This window comes from Chanodichthys erythropterus, chromosome 24, assembly GCF_024489055.1.
Source record: "Chanodichthys erythropterus isolate Z2021 chromosome 24, ASM2448905v1, whole genome shotgun sequence".
NCBI classification, from domain to species: Eukaryota; Metazoa; Chordata; class Actinopteri; order Cypriniformes; family Xenocyprididae; genus Chanodichthys; species Chanodichthys erythropterus.
The window spans coordinates 22,134,449-22,152,572 of NC_090244.1; the positions used below are offsets into that span (position 1 = coordinate 22,134,449).

General features: G+C 42.0%; 1 protein-coding gene across 1 annotated transcript in view; it reads left to right on the forward strand.

Annotated features, from left to right (window-relative positions):
• Window positions 1-9,961, forward strand: part of LOC137014803 (uncharacterized) — a 29,259-nt gene extending 19,298 nt beyond the window's left edge. The window contains exons 2-4 of the mRNA XM_067379321.1: window positions 8,967-9,131; window positions 9,297-9,398; window positions 9,479-9,961. Of these exons, the coding sequence (XP_067235422.1) occupies window positions 8,967-9,131; window positions 9,297-9,398; window positions 9,479-9,961 (750 nt within the window). The remainder of the gene's footprint in view (window positions 1-8,966; window positions 9,132-9,296; window positions 9,399-9,478) is intronic.
• The last annotated feature ends 8,163 nt before the right edge of the window (window positions 9,962-18,124 follow it).

Here is an 18,124-nt window from a genome sequence, read left to right on the forward strand (position 1 = left end):
TTACATTTATCTGATTAGTCCACACAACAAGAACATCATTCAACATTAAAGAATTAGTTTACTTTCAAATTAAAGTTTTCTGATAATTTACTCACCACCATGTCATCCAAGATGTTCATGTCCTTCTTTCTTCAGTCAAAAAGAAATTGAGGTTTTTGATGAAAACATTCCAGGATTTTTCTCCATATAGTGGACTTCAATGGAGCCCAAACGGTTGAAGGTCAAAATTACAGTTTACAGTGATCCCAGACGAGAAATAAGGGTCTTATCTAGAGAAACCATCGCTCATTTTATAAAATTTGTATGTTTTTAACCATAAATGTTCATCTTAAACTAGCTCTCTTCTTCTTCTTCTTCTCTATTTGAATTCCAGCAGTGTAGACACTGCTAAGTGTATTACTGCCCTCTACAGGTCAAAGTTTGAACTAAATTGTAATATACTTGCACTAGCATATTGAATATGACAATTTAGTTCAAACTTTGACCTGTGGAGGGCAATAATACACTTAGCAGTGTCTACACTGCTGTATTTCAAATAGAGAAGAAGAAGAGAGCTAGTTCAAGATGAGCAGTAAAAAGTATACATTTTAAAAAATTTTTTAGAAAATGAGCGGTTTCTCTAGATAAGACCCTTATTCCTTATCTGGGATTGTGTAGAACGCAATGAAGCTGCACTGAACCTGTAATTTTGACCTTCAACCGTTTGGGCTCCATTGAAGTCCACTATATGGAGAAAAATCCTGGAATGTTTTCATCAAAAACCTAAATTTCTTTTCGACTGAAGAAAGAGGGACACGGACATCTTGGATGACATGGGGGTGGGTAAATTATCAGGAAAATTTAATTTGGAAGTGAACTAATCCTTTAATTTATGTAATATTTCATTTTCTTTCCATAAACTTTTAACAAAATGACCCTGTGATGGGGTTTTATGGACAACGTGTTTCTCTATATGATCTGCTGATTTTAAACTTTAAAAACTGGGGGAGGGGAGACATTGAAATTGAGTAAAAAGTGAGGGAGGGAGTGAGTGAGTGAGTGAATGAACCTAACAGTGTTGCCAAGTCTGCGGTTTTCCCGTGGAATTGGGTTACTTTTACACTGTTGCCGCGGGTTGTTTTTCATGTCCACGGGTTGAAGCGAGCCCAAATAACATGATATTTAGCCCTTGGAATGCACATTTTAACAAGGGAATCCTGACAAAAAAACTAGAACTTGATTTTTATCGGGGGACATTTTGATGTGTCCACAAATCTCCCATGTGCTCAAGTTTCTCACCTAGCATACATGCATTCAATCTGAAATATAATTTTCTTTGTATTAATAAAGTAAAATAATAATAAAAACGTCTCCGGTTACTAAGGTAACCTCGGTTCCCTGAGAGACGGGAACGAGACATGGCGTCAGAAGCTGACGCATTGGGGACTCCCTTCTCTCCTAATCCTTCCTGAAATCCTATTGCACAACGCCAGTGAAGTTGCAACTCTCACTGGCCAATGCCAGCCAAGACGGCGAAGGGGGGCGGTACCCGCCACTATATAATGCGCCGTCCTGGCGGCATAAGCTCAGAATCTTCCGACTGAACAAGAGTACAGCGGACCTGAGCGGTGAACACGGCAGTTTACGCCATGTCTTGTTCCCGTCTCTCAGGGAACCGAGGTTACCTTAGTAACCGGAGACGTTCCCTTTCGAGAACGGTCTCTCGACATGGCGTCAGAAGCTGACGCATTGGTGACTGTATAGAACATGCCGTGGAAACAGCGAAGAAGGGAAGCTCAGCCACTGCGGAGCTACTATGAATAGTAATAATAAAAAAATAATCCCCAAAGTACACACCTACGAAATGCTTATAACGTAGTTACCCTTGTAACATCGTATGCATTCAAGAATAATATATAGGCTACATACAGGGCAATGAAGCATGTGGGCGGCCAGGCCGGGCACAGCAATAAGAACATACAGTCAATGAGCAGCTGCTGCTGCTGGTGTCGGTATAACATGAGAGAATTCATCAGCGAGCCCGTGCTCATTGCGAGGACATAGACGAATTGCTGGCACTGTGTCCCATATTCCAGGCCGCTTATGGTGGCATAACGTACGCGGCAACATCGTGCATCATACAGCTCGCTCTGCCGATATGAAAGGGAGAGCACCACAGACTGGGTGTGGCGCTGGCTCCGCCCCAGATTCACTTATACGACCTAGTTGAAACCACCAGCCTCAGCTAGTGGGCGGGAACTGCAGGTAGAATACGAGTTGTACTCAACGCCAGGACTTGTGAGGCTAGAGAACACACGTCCAAATTGTAAAACCTGGCGAAGGTATTCTGCGACGACCAGCCCGCCGCCATACAAATGTCTTTGATGGTGACGCCTTTAGTCCATGCCCACAAGGATGCAATCGCCCTCGTTGAATGCGCTCTGACGCCAATAGGGCATTCCATTCCTTGGTTAGAATAGGCCAAAGTGATCGCATCAACCACCCAATGTGATAGCCGCTGCTTAGAGACGGGACGTCCTTTGGTACTGCCGCCGAAACACACAAACAGCTACTCAGAGAGCCTGAACTGAGCTGTGCGGTCAATGTAAACTCGCAAAGCTCGCACTGGGCATAACTCCTGATGAGGGGCGTTATCCGCTGACTCCTGGGTGAAAGCCGAAAGAGTTATCATTTGTGCTCTGAACGGCGTTGACAGCGATTTAGGCACGTAGCCCAACCTCGGTTTGAGCGTGACGTTACAATCATCTGGCCCAAACTGCAAGCAATCAGCGTTAATAGAAAGCGCTTGCAAATCTCCCACGCGTTTTACTGAAGCGAGGGCAAGTAGCAGCGCAGTTTTAAGTGAGAGCTCCTTTAAGCCGACTGACATGAGCGGCTCAAAAGGCGGCCGCGTCAACGCTTCGAGCACAAGAGCTAAATCCCATGACGGCACCGTGGGGGGGCGAGAGGGTCTTAGTTGTCTTGCACCCCTCAAAAATTTTACCACTCGATCGTGTCCGCCCACCGAGCGCCCATCGATAACGGCATGAAAAGCTGAAATAGCTGCCACATAGACTTTAAGAGTGGATGGCATACTGCCGCCGTCCAACCGCTGTTGTAAGAAATCTTAGAATACCTGAGACGGGACAGTTTCCCGGTTCGAGACCATTCAGTTCCCACTATTTCACAATTACTGCCCATTTAGAAGCGTACAGGCGCCTTGTAGAAGGGGCTCGCGCCTCTGTAATTGTGTCCATAACACGGCGGGACAGAACGCTCGGATCTACCGGCTCCCTTGAACTACCCACACATGAAGTTTCCACCATTCAGGGTTGGGGTGCCAAATTGACCCGCCCGCTTGCGACAGGAGGTCTCGTCTCAGTGGAATCATCCACGGGTGAGCCGTTACCAGTTCTAGCAGATCGGGAAACCACGGTCTGTTCGGCCAGTACGGGGCGATTAGAAGCACCGACGCTTTCTCCTCCCTGATCTTGTGCAGCACTTGTGACAAAATCTTCATCAGGGGAAATGCATAAAGGTGAGCATTCGGCCATGGCATCGTCAGTGCTTCCCCTCCCAGGGGAGACCGCGACAGAGAAAAGAACAGAGGACAATGCGTGTTCTCCTCCGTTGCGAATAAGTCCACTTCCGCCTTCCCGAATTGTTCCCAGATCAGTCTCACTGTCCCGGGGTTCAATCTCCATTCTCCTTGAGGGATCCCGTCCCTCGACAGCATGTCCGCGCCGCTATTCAGGTGGCTCGGAACATGCGCCGCTCGGATGGAGAGCAGATGGTGGTCGGCCCACAGTAGAAGCTGCGCAGCCTGCTCATAAAGGGCTTGCGAGTGCACTCCGCCCTGGCGATTTATGTACGATACCACCGAAACATTGTCCGTACGAACCAACATATGATGACCCCGGACTTGTGTGAGGAAGCTTCGAAGAGCCAGAAAGACCGCTCTCAATTCGAGGCGATTTATATGCCACGTCTTCTCCGACTCCGTCCAGTAGCCCGACGCCGGAACGCCATCGCAATGAGCTCCCCAGCCCGTCGTCGACGCGTCCGTCGTGACCACTTTCCGCCGCGTAACCACGCCCAGCTGGGCGCCGCGTTGGTACAGGTCGGGATTCCGCCATGGTGCGAGCGCGCTCATGCACCTGCGAGTGACCACAACGCGGGCATGGCCCGTTCTCCAAGCTCTCCTTGGTACCTGACTTTTCAGCCATAACTGGAGGGGGCGCATATAAAGCAGCCCGTGGTGGCATACCGTCGCGGCCACTGCCATCCGGCCCAAGAGCCTCTGATATTCCTTCAGCGCTACAGGATGGCCCAGACTGAAAGCACTCAGGGCGGACATCAAATCGCGAACACGCTCCTGACCTAGACGCGCTCTCATCGCGACCGAGTCCAACTCCACCCCTAGATACGAGATTGACTGGCTGGGGCATAACATACTCTTTTGTGTATTTACGCATAGACCCAGGTTCTCCAAATGAAGCAGTAGAGTGCGTTTGTGGCTGTTGAGCACATCCTCTGAATGGGCTAAATCTAGCCAATCGTCCAAATAATTGAGTATGCGTATTCCACTTGCTCTCAGGGGGGAAAACGCTGCATCTACACATTTTGAAAACGTGCAAGGAGCCAGGGCTAATCCGAACGGCAGAACTGTGAACTGATATGCCGTGCCGTCGAACGCAAATCTCAGAAAGCGCCTGTGATGAGGGGCGATCTGAATATGAAAATATGCGTCTTTCAGGTCCACTGAAATAAACCAATCTTCGGGCCGAATCTGCGCGAGGATCTGTTTCAGTGTCGTCATTTTGAAAGGGCGCTTGAATAAAGCCCGGTTGATGGGTCTCAGGTCCAATATCGGACAGAGGCCACCGCCTTTCTTTGGAACGACAAAATAGCGGCTGTAGAACCCGCTCTCTCGCTCGCTTGGCGGGACCACTTCTATCGCACGCTTTGCGAGGAGATTGAGAACTTCTTGCCTCAGCACTGACTCGTTGTGAGCCGACACTGTCGACATAACCACACCATTGAAACGGGGCGGTCTGCGCCGAAACTGTAAGTGTAGCCGTTCTCTATTAAGTTCCGCACCCAATCCAAAATACCTGGAACAGCCCGCCAAGCGCTCGCAAATTGGCACAGAGGACGGGGCGCCCCGCCCTCTGTATTCTGGACAACGCCGCTGTAAACTGGGGTAGTGCGCTGACAGCTCTCTTGACGAATGGGCGCTTTGAGAGTCGGCGAATCGTGTACGTGAGAATTGACATGGGTGCTCCGCTGCGGCGGAGGACCTACATTCAACAACAGAGCGCGAGCATCACCGATTACACGGGGGAGCTGCGAGCCCGATTGTATCTGCAGCAACTCGCCTGAGCATAGAGTGCGAGAAGCTGCCGTTGCTAGAGGAGGAGAAAAAAGCTCTTTTTGTGAGGTTGTAACAGCCTTTATTACATTTTGACCATGAACAACAGAAACATTCTCGTAGTCGCCTGCAACCGCCAAGGGGACTTCCTGAGAACACCTCGGACGCTTCGCAGCGGGTTCGCCGCTCAGCGCCCTCCTCCTCTGCACTCTCCCGTCAGGAACGAGGCTTCTGCTCCGACGAACTAGGAGCAGTCCCGGGGTGGCCGCCTTTCTTAAAGCCGTGACGCCACTTCAGCGCTCTCTGCCAGGGTGTTTTGGTGCGTGCAGCAGGCTCCGGGTCCGGCGCCGAAGGGGCGGGAGCAGAGGTAGCTCGCTTCGGCAGCCTGTTTGAAGCAGTAGAAGATCTGCTGCGTGCTGGAGGCGGCGCGGGCGCCCGGCGTGAGAGGAAATGACTCATCGCCCTGGAACGCTTTTGCGCTTCAGAGAAGCGCTCTGCAATCGCTTCCATGGCGTCCCCAAAGAGGCCGGAGGGAGATAAAGTAGCGTTGAGCAGCGCCTTCCTGTCTGCATCCTTTAATTCTGTAAGAGTCAGCCACAAATGACGGTGGAGCACAACCATGAAGCCCATACTTCGTCCGATCGCCTGGGCCGTTTTCTTCATTGCCTTCAGGGCAAAATCAGTCGCAGCGCGCAGATCCTTAAACGCCTCGGGGTCCGCCTCACCCTCGTCCAGGGTTTTCAGGAGCTGAGCCTGGAAAACCTGAAGCACCGCCATCGTGTGAAGTGCTGAAACTGCTTCACCTGAGGCGCCGTACGCCTTTTCAGCAATATGCGCGGTCATACGGCAGGGTCTTGACGGCAACATAGCGCCTGCTTTCAGGGAAGCTGACGAGGGGCAGAGGTGCGCCGCGATAGATTCCTCGACTGGCGGAATGCACGTATAACCACGGGCTTCAGCGCCAGCAACTTTGGTGAATATCTCCGAGCCGCTGGCGTGGGCGCAAGCCGAGTGGGGCGCGGCCCAGGTCCTAGCGACCTCCTCTTGCAGGTCTGGAAAGAAAGGGGCTCGCTTCCTTGGAGCGGCGGCTCGGCGGCCCAAGTGAAGGAACCAAGAATCCAGTTTGCTCATCGCTGGCTCGTCGGGGGAATCCCATTCCAGACCGAGATCGCTCACGGCCCTAGTAAGAATCCTGACGAGCTCGTCTTGAAACGCCACCTGCCCCTCTGGCTCAGAGCGCTCCTCCAGGAGGTGGTCTGCCCAGTCCTTCTCGGACGCCGTTAGGGACATGGCCTCGTCGGGATTGTCATCCCTCGCCACGCCGAACAAAACCATCTCCGACGCGCGGGGGGTGGGTCGAAGACTCTCTTCGATGAAGTAAACAGGAGGGCGGGGTGGTGAATCACACCTCATTCCCCCGTCATCGCCCCTATGCGGCTGTCCCACCAGCGACTCATCGGCGGCAGTGGGACATTGCCTAGGACATTCACCAAGGGCGATGCTCCTCCGAGTCCTCAGCACCCGCACTGGGAGATCCTCGCAGTGCGGGCAGCCCGACCCGGCGAGTTCTGCTTTTGCATGGGCGAGTCCCAGGCACAGAATGCAGCTACTCATGGGTGTCCGGAGCCTCAATGGGCCCCGAACACAGCGTGCAAACGTTAGACATGCTGGAACGCCAAGAGGGTAATCCGTCTACTCGCGTCTTCTCCACAGCTGTCTCGTAGTCTAAATCGTAATCCGTTGATCGTGAAAAGGAAGATTCTGAGCTTATGCCGCCAGGACGGTGCATTATATAGTGGCAGGTACCGCCCCCCTTCGCCGTCTTGGCTGGCATTGGCCAGTGAGAGTTGCAACTTCACTGGCGTTGTGCAATAGGATTTCAGGAAGGATTAGGAGAGAAGGGAGTCCCCAATGCGTCAGCTTCTGACGCCATGTCGAGAGACCGTTCTCGAAAGGGAACTGGCTATACAAGCATAAACAAAACACGACGCCTCCGTCGACTGTGTTAGTGTGTTTAGTTAAATTGCTGAAAATAACGAGTGTTTTGTCACTTTAATATTACTTTGGTCACGATAACAGATACCAAACACGAGAGACGATAGAACGTTGCTGGTTTCCAAGCTGTAAATCATCGCATTTTCGAGAGTCGTGTTCCGTACACACATGTAGCCTAACGATAATTTAGTGGATTCACTCCCGCATTTAAATGCAGTTGTCACTCCTAAAACTTACAGTGTGTACGTGGCCACTTTCTCTTCTCTCTTAATTTCTCTCAAGGGTCAGATAATGATAACTGACAAAAACTGGAAGGTACATAATCATATCTTCACATAATTATAGAGGCAATTATAGATAGCCATTGCATGTTACCTACTTAATTTAAAATACAAAAAAAAAAATCAAAATTTGTATCTGTTAACACTGGTTAATACTCACCTAACATGAATAAACATTTTTATTAACTCATATTAACAAAGGTTAATAAACATAAAAAATATATTGCTCATTGTTTGCTCATTGTTAGCTAATGTAATGTTAACAAAATAGACCTTATTGTAAAATGTTACCAAACATTTTAATTGAAAATATACATGACTTTAAGAATGTCTTAGTATTTGGTTTGTCCCCCTTTTGCTTTATTGGCAGCAGCAGCACTAGAGCTGCATTAACATTGTATAAAACATGAAGATTATGTGATCCAGCATGTTTTGAAATGATCAGGGTTAGAAATTAACTTATTTAATTGCCTAGATGTTATGAAGAAGGAGTTTTGCTTCGTTTCTCCTTGATCTCTTATCCTGTTTTTAAGTTCATCTTTACTGTTTTTAATCTGTTGTACGTACACCTCTAAGGAGTATCTTGTTTTTATATACATCAAATCCTTTAAGGCTTACAGTACACATGAAAATACTGTACCATCTTTAAGACTATACTGTACTTCTTGAAACTGTTCTACTACGCGTAATGACAGAGAAAGAAGAACAAAAGAAGTGGCATTCCCAAAAAAAGAACGAGAATGAAACCGAAACGAAAGCAAACATATAAGATAAAAGCTCTGGTGCATCACCATCTCAAATCATTAAGGACGACTGAACAATCAAGTACTGATATTCAAACACAGGTAAGAGCCGATATAATTTTAATTCTCTTATTACCAAAAGAGAAACTACACATCAGGAGATTTATTTTAACAGTTAAAACGATACGCAATTTATATTGTTATTCATTTAAATAAGACATTTTAATGCAATTGATATTGATCGAACCTGGTTAATTATCGATATTGGCTAAGCAACTAGTAGTAAACGCGTTTGACAACATCACTACACGATGCAAAATATTTTTTTGTGTTATTATTAAAATATTACATATAAGGTTTGTTGTTTAGCCCATGTGATTCAAAGTGCCTAATATCCAGTAGTCAGACAATATGCCACATGCCGGGCTACTGAGGTCGATTTCTGACGTGATATATGATCAATAATATCACGGAAAAAGATGGCGAATTAAACTGTGATAAACCCGTATTGTGCCTCATAAAACATCACCGTAGCCTATCTATTTAATATATCACTACTTTGAATGATCTGACAGTTTCGCTCTCCCTTCTCTGCAGATGTTTCGGCGGTGTCTGACTCCTTTTTGCATCCTCATTCTGCTGTGTATGGTGTCTACACATAACTCTGCTCCTCTTGGCTACAGAGGAGCGCTGTCCTTCAGCAATTCACTGCGCCTCACGCGCACTGTTCGCTCCCGCGTCCAACAACTCATGTCCCAATACGTAAGAAAACTTATTCATGTCTTCTGTCCAGTAAGCAAACCAAATTAACGCCAACATTCCGATTTGTACTGTTGCATTATTTTATTATTTTATACTGTTTTATTATTATTATTATTATTATTATGATTTTTCAGTTTGTATCTAAAATTCTAAATTTCTTGACAGAAACAGCAGGTGTTTGGTGGCGAGCTCTTTGAATACAGAGACCTGAAGCTGAGCACACTACCTGCAGTTACTGTCAGTTATCAGACCTGGCTACACATGCAGGTGTGCACACATATCTTTGTCACGTATTTAAGTTGTTTTACTGCATGAGGGTATGTTTTAACAGCATTTGTTTGGTTCAGGACGCTGAGCGTTTGCGTTTGGCCTCTCACTTCCTCCAAACCTTCTGGACTCACCTGGAACGTCAACGGCAGCAGTTTGAGAGAGAACGAGATGCAACGAAAGAAAGAAGAGAGCAGAGAAGAGACAAACAAGGAAGGCCACAGCCCACCTTGAGCCAAAGTCTTGTGGGTCTGCAAATCGATCTGCGGGACCTAATGAAAAACAAATCAAGAGCATTAAGGCTGATACCTGTGTGCAAACAGGTGGTGAAGTCATTGACAGTCGTCACACGACATATAGGTTCTTTAATTACAGTAATTCTGCAGCTCAAAGATGCTGTACGGTTTATGGCAGCACTGCTCCACTATGTCTCTCCTTCTTATCAGCTCAGCATGATCTTTAAATGCAAAGTCAGCCACTTCAGTTTCCTGGGCAGATTTAGGAGGAAGGAAACCAGGGAAAAATACAATAATAGAGAAAATCCTGACATTAGTCTAGTTTAATATTTAATATTCTTATTTTGAAGTTAATTATTTGTATTCATTGACACTGGGGTTAAAATCATCTTGAATTGCCACCAAAATACGCCTTGATCAGATACTGTGAAGCCTGTTTTACACAATTAAATGGTTAGTTCACCCGAAAATTCTGTCATTAATTACTTGCGCTAATGTCGTTCCAAACCTGTAAGACTTTAGTTCATCTTTGAAATCAAAATCTTTTTGATGAAATCTGAGAGCTTCCTGTCCCTCCAGCCTACGCAACTGTAACTCTGATGCTTCAAAAAGTTCATAAAGAGATCGGAAAACTAAGCCATAAGAATCAAGTGCCAAATCAATCCAAATTTTCAATCGCTTTATCCCCGCTAGAAATTTTACGTTCCCAGAACATTCTCAGAACGTCCCCACTTGTGTTAAGGACGTTGCCTAGTAACGTTCCCAGTACGATGTGGAGTTCTTTTAAGGTTTAGGGGATGTTATTTGGTGGACCTTCACAGAACATTCAGATGTTCTCTGAATGTTTAGGGAACCATACTTTATTTGGAAATGTTCTCAGAACGTCCCTACTGCCCTTGTCAAAAAATGAATTGAAAATTAGAGCTAAATTGACTAATAAAATTGGCTGCTCAAACAAAAACTAATTTTTCTTAAATGTCTTACAAAAGACAAAAAAACTAAAACAACAACAGCATACATGAGCTAATGTAACTGCTGTATCACTGCATAAGCAACTACACAGTTACTGCAGCCTTTAAATAAAGCAACATGCAGCAGAGCATCAGTGTTTCTGGATCATCACAGACTGAAGCACAGGCTCTACTCTCCAGCACAATGGTAACCTCTCAAAAGTCAGATAACATAAACAACATTAAAGACAGATCTCTGCCTCTTCACTTATTACAAACCATTCTGAATTTGTTTCTTTCATTCAAACTTCTTAATGAGGTGTTGATGTTTTATCAAAATGTATAGATGTCACCGTTATGGATGTAAGCACCTGCTTTAGTTGGGCTCCTGATCCTTGATGTATTGAGTTTTGAATTTTTTCTCCAATTGTTGTAACTGTTGTTTCTAAAGCATTTGTTACAAAAAAACAACAAAAAAAAATGTGAGGAAAAAAAAAGGTCTGATTAAATGGATTTGGTTGCTCATTGTATGATGATTTTATTGTATTTTCTTTCATGTTGTAGTTTTATGACACTGTATGACATCCTGTCCTGCTTTGATATTTTGAAAGTTTTTATAATTGTGCAGAAATTATTCACACAGACATCAAGATTCTGCGTATGATCCTCAACAATGGTGACAAAATTTTCAGATCAGCTCTGAGCATCACAAAACAAGCTACCAAAGTCCCAAAAAAGATTTTTGTTTAGTGTCACCATTGTTGAGGATTGTTAAGACCCTCTATTAATGTCTTTTAAAGTATGTAAAAGAGTATGTAACATGTTAGTGTTAAAGTTAAATAAAAAATAATAAATAAACGGGATCAGTTACTGATATCTTGTGTGATGATATGAATCAGGCAGAGACAGAATAGAATGAAAGCTTCTTTTTTTTTAATATCTCACTGAGGAAAAACATACACCCGATGGTTTATACAAAACAGTGAATCCAGAAATAAATATTTACAAAGTTATATACGAATAATAAACAAACACGGAACACATGAGTAAGGGACAAAGAGCGGCGCTAAATCAAAGAAATCAACAAAACAAAACATATGCTAACTTATATGGAGGACCAAACCTGCAGAAATTAAAAATGAATAAATAAATGAATATATAAATTAATAAACAGATAAATAATGTGATAATAGGAAAATAAATTAATGAATAAACAACATGATAAAATAAATATTATTCATTTTTAATAAAATTAATTTCCCCCCCCTTAATTTATTATTTTCTGCTTTTATGTTTTAATTATTTCTAATTTTATTTATTTATTATTTTATTTATTTTTTCCATTTATTTTATATTTACTTATTTTATGCATTCATTTATTTTTATATTTATTTATTCCAATATGTATTTATTTCCAGATTTTTTTATTGTAACATTTATTTATTTCAACTTTTTAAATTTATCTTCATATTTATTTTTACATTTCTTTGTCATGTATGATAATTAGGTGGGTTGGTCTTGCTTACCATTGGTTCATCATTGATTGAAGCGCTTGCTCGATTACTCTGGCTGTGTAGTGACAGGTTGTAGCTCTCGCGCGTTATTTTCACGACAACAAGGGTGACACCATTGCGTTCGTTTAGTTATCTTACTTCTGGTTGAGAGGGACCTAATGCTAGTCTCTAGCCGTAATCCTATAACTGTAACGGTAGATTATATTAAGCGGTCGGAGTGGTGCGCTGCACTTTACAATTCAACACCCACCGCCTTAAGACGAGGAGGTGAAATGTCTCGGCTACGATGTTCCCATAAAGAAGTCACGCCAGATGCTGAACAGGTTGTCAGATTCAGGTAAGCTAACTTAGCTAGCCATGTGCTTGTTAACCTAACGATAGATTTGTGAAGTCCGTTCTATGAATTTGAGATCAGTAATATTCACAAAACACAATGAATCTTGCACTATTACCATTGTCACCTGTATATTTCATATTTACGATAGTACATTTACTGTAGTACTATGGTACAATAGTCTTACAGTAGCTTACATTATTCCTGTAAATTACAGAGATTGCAGATGATAGCAGGCAATCTAGCAACATCTCTCATATTGATATTGATGTACGTATCAACACTAGAGTTAGAGATTGTGTATATACTGTCTCGTTTTTAATGCATCTGTCTCTCACACTGTTCTGTTCAAGTAGTGGCATTGTATATTCATTCTCATGATGTATTATTACTAATGTAAAAATGTGTTTGGTTATACTATTTCCACAGATGCATCGATGAGCGTCAGTGATGTAGACAACAGTGAAGATGCTCACATCCACATGCCCTGAACTGTGATGCAGAAACACAATAGGAGGATCCATCTGTCTCTGACCACAACTACACATCCAAATCGCATCTCAACCTGAAGCCACCTACATCTGATATGAGAATGCAATGCGTTGAGCCGGCGCCATTGTACACAACTCTGCTGAGAAACAACCATCTTTGTCAGCACACAGGGTTGACATCGGATGCGTTTCATTCAGTCGCCGAGCACCTTACCAATACATGCACCTACAGCTTCCAGCTACACACTTGGGATCAGCTCCTGATTACTGGTGAAGCTGTGTCTTAATTTATTGCAGGGTGATCTTGCTTAAAGGTTTGGTGTTTCAAATCCTGGTGTTGTGATAAATTCATAACTGCAAATTCAGAGTTCCTGGAATACCTTTGTCCAGGCGCTGAAGTAAATGCAGACAGAGGCTTCACCATTACCGATTTCCACTATGAAAGGAAGGTGAAACTCGTCATTCCAGCATCATTCACCAAGAGAGACTCCGAAGAAATCACCATCGCCAAGTGGTCATATGACTGAAAAACTTCAAAATCCTTTCTTAAAACAGTTCCAATTAAACTCACCCCTAAAATTTATCATTTAGAGAATTTGTCCTGTGTAACCTAAGCAACATAATTTCTGATGTAGAGGAGGAATAAGTGTTGATTTGTAGGTGTGTTCCACTTCTATCTGTGCTGTAGTTTTGATTTAACTAATCAGTGTAAATAGTGTATGTAGTTATTTTTTATAAACCTTTACTATGTTACTTATCTGTAAAGTTATTTCTATAAACCTTTACAATATGATAATGTTATCTTTTGTGAAGTTTTGTTATAATCTTTACAATGTGGCCAGATGTTAGCTGTCAGTAATTTCTTATAAAACCATATAATGTAAGCTCTGTAGATTCCCCTTAAAACTGGAAGGAATGAAGTCTACTGATTTAAATGGAATAAGTCATGTCAAGTTTGCAAATAAATTCCATCTTGGTTTATTGCATATGAAAATTAAATGGTGAAACATTACATGAAGGTCAGTAAAAGTTCTCTAGCTTCCTGATAACAACAAACACTCTTACAACTGATTTTATACAACTTGTATTAAATGATAAATTTTCTAAAACAAATCACAAAGTTATCTCTTGTTTTACAAAGCTGATTTAAAATAATTCCAGTCTTCTTCACCTACACCCTTTACATGCTGCTCCATCAACTCCTGACAGTCCCATGGTCTGGCCACTTCTTCATATCGTCTACCCACGTTAACAATGTCAATATGAGACCATCTGATCGTCGTATAAAGTTTTCTCCGTGCTCCCAAATTTAAAACATTTACCGTTACTGCATTAACGTTATTTGTCATTTTGCTAAAGTTATAGCTATTAATAATCTAACCAATCGTCCACTGAGTGTCTGACTCTAGGCGTCATCACCCTAGCGTCTGACGTCGACGGTTCTAGACTCGATGACGATGATGCTGTGGGGGATCACATAAGTAGCTTCAGCTTTGTGTTTTTATTTCTGGAAAATAGTTTACATATTGCGGCATAACGCGAATAACAGTAGGTGAAAATAAATAACTTACAACTCTACGGCTGCCGCCATTTTCGTTGCAAACTCCGATCTCTATCGTTTAGCTGGCCTGACGATTCTGTGCGTGAGCTCTTAACCAATGATGCACTGAAGCTACAGAAGGACCGCCTTCCTCATTTCCATGTTACACAAGGAAAAGTAAAAATAAATGAATCAATAAATAAATAAATCAAAAAAATAAATACATGTGGGAATAAATAAATCTAAAAATAAATGAATGCATACATACATAAATAAATCTAAAAATAAATGTAAAAATAATATATAAATATAAAAATAAATTTAAAAAAGTTTTAAAAATGTAAAAATGTATAAACGCAGAAAATAATAAATTAAGGGGGAAACATTTAAAAAATTAATTTTATTAAAAATGAATTATTTATTTTATTGTCATTTATTCATTAATTTATTTTCCTATTATCACATTTATTTACCTATTTATCTATTTATTCATCTATATATTTATTTATTCATTCATTTATTTATTCATTTTTAATTTCTGCAGGTTTGGTTAAAACTAACAAAGAAACAGCACAAAATTACGGAAGCCCTAAACGGCCATGGATTACTTTTTTTTTCTATCTTGTTTTCTCGTGATCACGACTTATTTTCTCGTGATCTCGAGATAACAAAAGTTGTTTTCTCGTGATCACGACTTAATCTCTGCTCTACATTACACAAATGTGCCAACAGGTGGCAGTATATTACCAAATATAACTGGTGATGCGCTGTAAATATCCACTTTACTGTATTAGTTCATATTGGCTCAGATTGTACGAGTTTCGGACAGAGATAGTTTTCCTGATCGCTTTATTTTGTGCAGTATTGTGTGCCTTAAGCGATTAACTCTACTGTTAAATGACTGATTATAATTCTTTTGCATTAAAGTGTATCTGTTATCGTTCTGACTAGTTGCATGACTCACCACAGTTTCACGACCGCAATAGTTCGGTGTGATACTAAACTTATTGTTTATTAAAACTAATTTTGATATTAGTATTCTGTTTGAACTTCATTGTGTATCTTTAAGACGCTATTTTAATCATTGCAGTTTCAGTGTTCGTTTACCTAAATATGTCACAATGTATATTGATAAGAAATGTGATTTATAGCCTATGTCATTTAATTCAGTGATAGTGTGTAACCTATTGTATTTTCTACATTTCTTTGTAGAAAACATACACATTAACACGCTTCTCAAACAGGAAATCTGGAGTATTGCACCCCTTTTTAATGGAAGATAGGAGGAAGACAGTTTAAAGCAAATATCGTCACAGCCTATCCTACATGACGAATAAAAATAACATACACATTATGTAATATATATATATATTACATAATGTGTATGTTATTTTTATTCGTCGTGTGTGTGTGTGTATATATATATATATATATATATATATATATATATATATATATATATATATATATATATATTAAATGAATATGGAAAATAAAGTTGGTTTAATCTAAAAGGTTTTAGAATTATAGAATAATCTGGCATCTTTCTGAAGGCACTCTGCCTGCGCTTGAGATGCTCTGTTGAATATTAGCTATGATAATTACACAAACAATATGTTAAGCGTACATTTATTGAACAGTGATTAAATAGCCTATATGTATTTATTTATTGTAAACTTTATTATTAAGTGAAGTAAACATTTAGCTGAAATATCCACAAGATATAGTAAGAGCGCATGATTTATCCGTCGATCAGATGCGCGTCAAAGTTGTGTTCGTTACTATAGCAACAGTAGAATCCGGTACAGTGTTTCAGAATCAATTATTGTAAAAATAACTTTTAATAAGTCGTGATCACGAGAAAACAACTTTTGTTATCTCGAGATCACGAGAAAATTAAATCGTGATCACGAGAAAACAACTTTTGTTATCTCGAGATCACGAGAAAATAAGTCGTGATCACGAGAAAACAAGATAGAAAAAAAAATTGTAATCCATGGCCGTTTAGGGCTTCCGTACAAAATAAAACAAATCGACAACTAAGCTACACTAACTAACAAACATAAATACAAGGGGTAGCATCCGCTCCTTACCTGAGGCCCGTTTCAATAAAGAGGTTCAACCAACTCTGAGTTGAAACTTGAACTCTGAGTTGACTTACCCTGAGATGGGAAATATTGTATATTTTTAGGAGATTATAAGGGCGCATGCAGGGAAGGATGACACACACACACACACAGACAGACACAGACACACACACACACACACACACACACACACACACACACACACACACACACACACACACTTAACGTGACCGCTTCCTTAAATATTGAGAGGTAAAGGTGCGTTCACGCGGCCTCGTACTACGGTAATTCCTGTAGTTACGAGATTCTAGCTTGTAAACAGCAGTCACGTCCTCGTAGAACTCGTAATTACAACTTGTAAGCTGGGAGTTTTCTGAAAGCTCCCAGATGTACCACGTGGCCGCGCTGTACCACCTGACCGCTGTAGATTCATTTAGACGTCGATAGTGCTGCCATGGTAACGCATGATTCCCAGTCCAAGGACCAAAAGGACGTGAACAGCTCCGAATATAACGTCACGTGTTGTCATTTAAAGATTCCGGTAAATACGAGGTGGAGTCATAGACAGTAAAAGAAATGGACACAGCGACCCCATTGGAACTCAATTGAGTCAAGTGAAGCCCATTTTTAGCGAATTTTAGCACTTCCGCTTCTGACGCGCAGACTCACACTAAGCTTGATGACGTCCGCAACCTGTCTGACAGATGTAAATCTTCTAGTAGCTGTGCGTGAAAACTGCCATCGTTAATCTTGCAGAGACGGCGAGCTTGAGCGGGGAGTTCTTTGGCGTGAGTGAGCAGGAGTAAGTTTTCTGATTAATTAGTTTGTATAGTATTTTAAAATATAACGCCAGTACGCCATATTAAGATAATCTCCCCGATTGCCTGCGAGTTTCTCCTCCTGTCTGTACGGTAATTTCGCTACTGTGCGACAGAGAGTCGAGTGGTTATGACGCAATCGTTAGCTTATTTTTACAAAAACTGTTTCTACGGGGCCATAATGTAACATAGAAGGTAATGGAGCCCTTTATACATTGTTGTGTATCTTTGGAAATAAATAATGGACAAATGGAGTCTTTAAACGCCTCAGATGTAAAGTTATTCACTGTCAAAGTGACGCCAAAATGAATGGGAGTCAATGGGGATGCTAGCGAAAGTTAAGTTCTGCTACAAGATGGCGGCACCCGGCCGACTTCAACTTCCGGTCGACTTCCTTGGGCACTGGGTGGAGTGAACGCAGCATAACACCGGAACATTTCCGGAAACACGTGTAACAACGTGCATTATGGGAAATGTAGTTAAAAAACAGCGTTAACAAAATACACAACATTTCCTCCCCTCTTACTCTTTGAGGTATAACACAAAGATTACAAATTAAACTGTGCCAACTGAAGTCATGGATTTATAAAATTCAGTTTCTCTTTTCAACATATCTATAAACATAGACACCCCTTTTTTTTCTTTTTAACTCAGAACATTGAGTCTTTCATGTTGAATTCTTATATAAAATAACATAACTATTTCCCTGGGAATGAGGGTAGACTACCTCAGACCCTAGCTTACCCTTAGGGGATT